Below are 1,314 nucleotides of genomic sequence, written 5' to 3' on the forward strand. Positions count from 1 at the left end.
AAAAAGGATAGTTTTAAGCCTAGCAACAATAGTCTCCATGAAGCGAGATCTGACCTGTTTGACGTTTTGGTTTTGTTGTTGCAGACAGAGGGATGACTCACTCTGAGGAGTCTCGACTGGCCAACCTCCTGCGCAGGGTCTCCAGGGAGGACGATCGTGACCGGAGGCTGGTCACCCTAAAACAGCTGAAGGAGTTTATCAGCCATGGAGAGAGCAAAGTGGTCAGTCCTGCCATGTTCTGTTCAAGTCTTCCTGTGAAGCATCACACATCTAGAACTTAGTAACAGCTCCCAGAAAGCCCGGTTCTGGTCTAAAGCCAGAAGTATTGACCCAGAATAAGTGCCTCCTACCTTCTGTCCTCTTTCAGACCATGGTCAAACAGCTGGACAACATCCTCAGCACCCTGAACGACATCATGAACGAGAGGTAAGTTGAAGCGGTGGTCCTGTGTGAAGGAGCGCTGGACACAGATGGTGAATGGAGGAGCTGAAGCCAGATTCCTCTCAGGCGTTTGGATTCACTTTGCATCAGAAAATTTAATCGTAGATCAACTTCATTGGAAAACCAGACCTGCATTGTGATCAGTGCTGGTTACTGAACCGACCTGTTTGAATTCAAATAAAACTCTGCACAATATTTAAATATTTTCTAACCTCATGTTCCTCTCTGTGATCAGCGGGACACACCGTACCACACTTTTATACTTTTAGCAAAGGTGTGAGGAGCTCACACTGGCTGGTGTGGACGCTCACATACATATTAAGGCCTCATCTGGGGACTTGGGAGGGGAAACGCAAGGTTTCCTGGTCCATGATGACGGGTTTAACAAGGGGTTAAACCCCTAAAGCCGGGCTTACACTATGATTTTTTCAATCTTTGCACGCAGCTACAGCTCAGACTGTACGACCAAACCTCAGTGTTTAAAAGTTCCCAGCTCACCATGTTTGTTTCACACTGCAACCCGACGCTCTGATGAGTGTTGCCCGGCTTTAGACCATTGCTCTGAACCTGTGCTGAGCGGAGTCTATTATCTGACAGACCGACCCGCCGGAGCCACGCCGTCCCCGTTCATCACAGGTGTTAAACAGGAGGGCAGTGAGCGCAACTCAGGTAGAAATAAGGGAAGGGAAGCAAATGTATGTAAACGTCCGTCTGTGGTAGGTTTGAAATGTAAACTCTATTAATTATTGGTACAAAGAATACACTTTATTAACCATCCAAAATGATCTTTGAAAGTTCAGGAAAGGTCTAAATATAAGATGATGATTTTCTAAACCCTTTTTTTCCATTTAAATCTTAAGCTGAGCTGCTTTT

At 46.0% G+C, this 1,314-nt stretch overlaps 1 protein-coding gene across 1 annotated transcript in view; it reads left to right on the forward strand.

The window, feature by feature from the left end:
* The window catches only part of smg1 (SMG1 phosphatidylinositol 3-kinase-related kinase), a 74,471-nt gene that overhangs the window by 7,334 nt on the left and 65,823 nt on the right, over nt 1–1,314 (forward strand). Inside the window, exons 3-4 of the mRNA XM_015398768.1 lie at nt 85–221; nt 368–426. Coding sequence (XP_015254254.1) covers nt 85–221; nt 368–426 — 196 coding nt within the window. The remainder of the gene's footprint in view (nt 1–84; nt 222–367; nt 427–1,314) is intronic.

Source organism: Cyprinodon variegatus, unplaced genomic scaffold (assembly GCF_000732505.1).
Source record: "Cyprinodon variegatus isolate N-32 unplaced genomic scaffold, C_variegatus-1.0 Scaffold960, whole genome shotgun sequence".
NCBI lineage: Eukaryota > Metazoa > Chordata > Actinopteri > Cyprinodontiformes > Cyprinodontidae > Cyprinodon > Cyprinodon variegatus.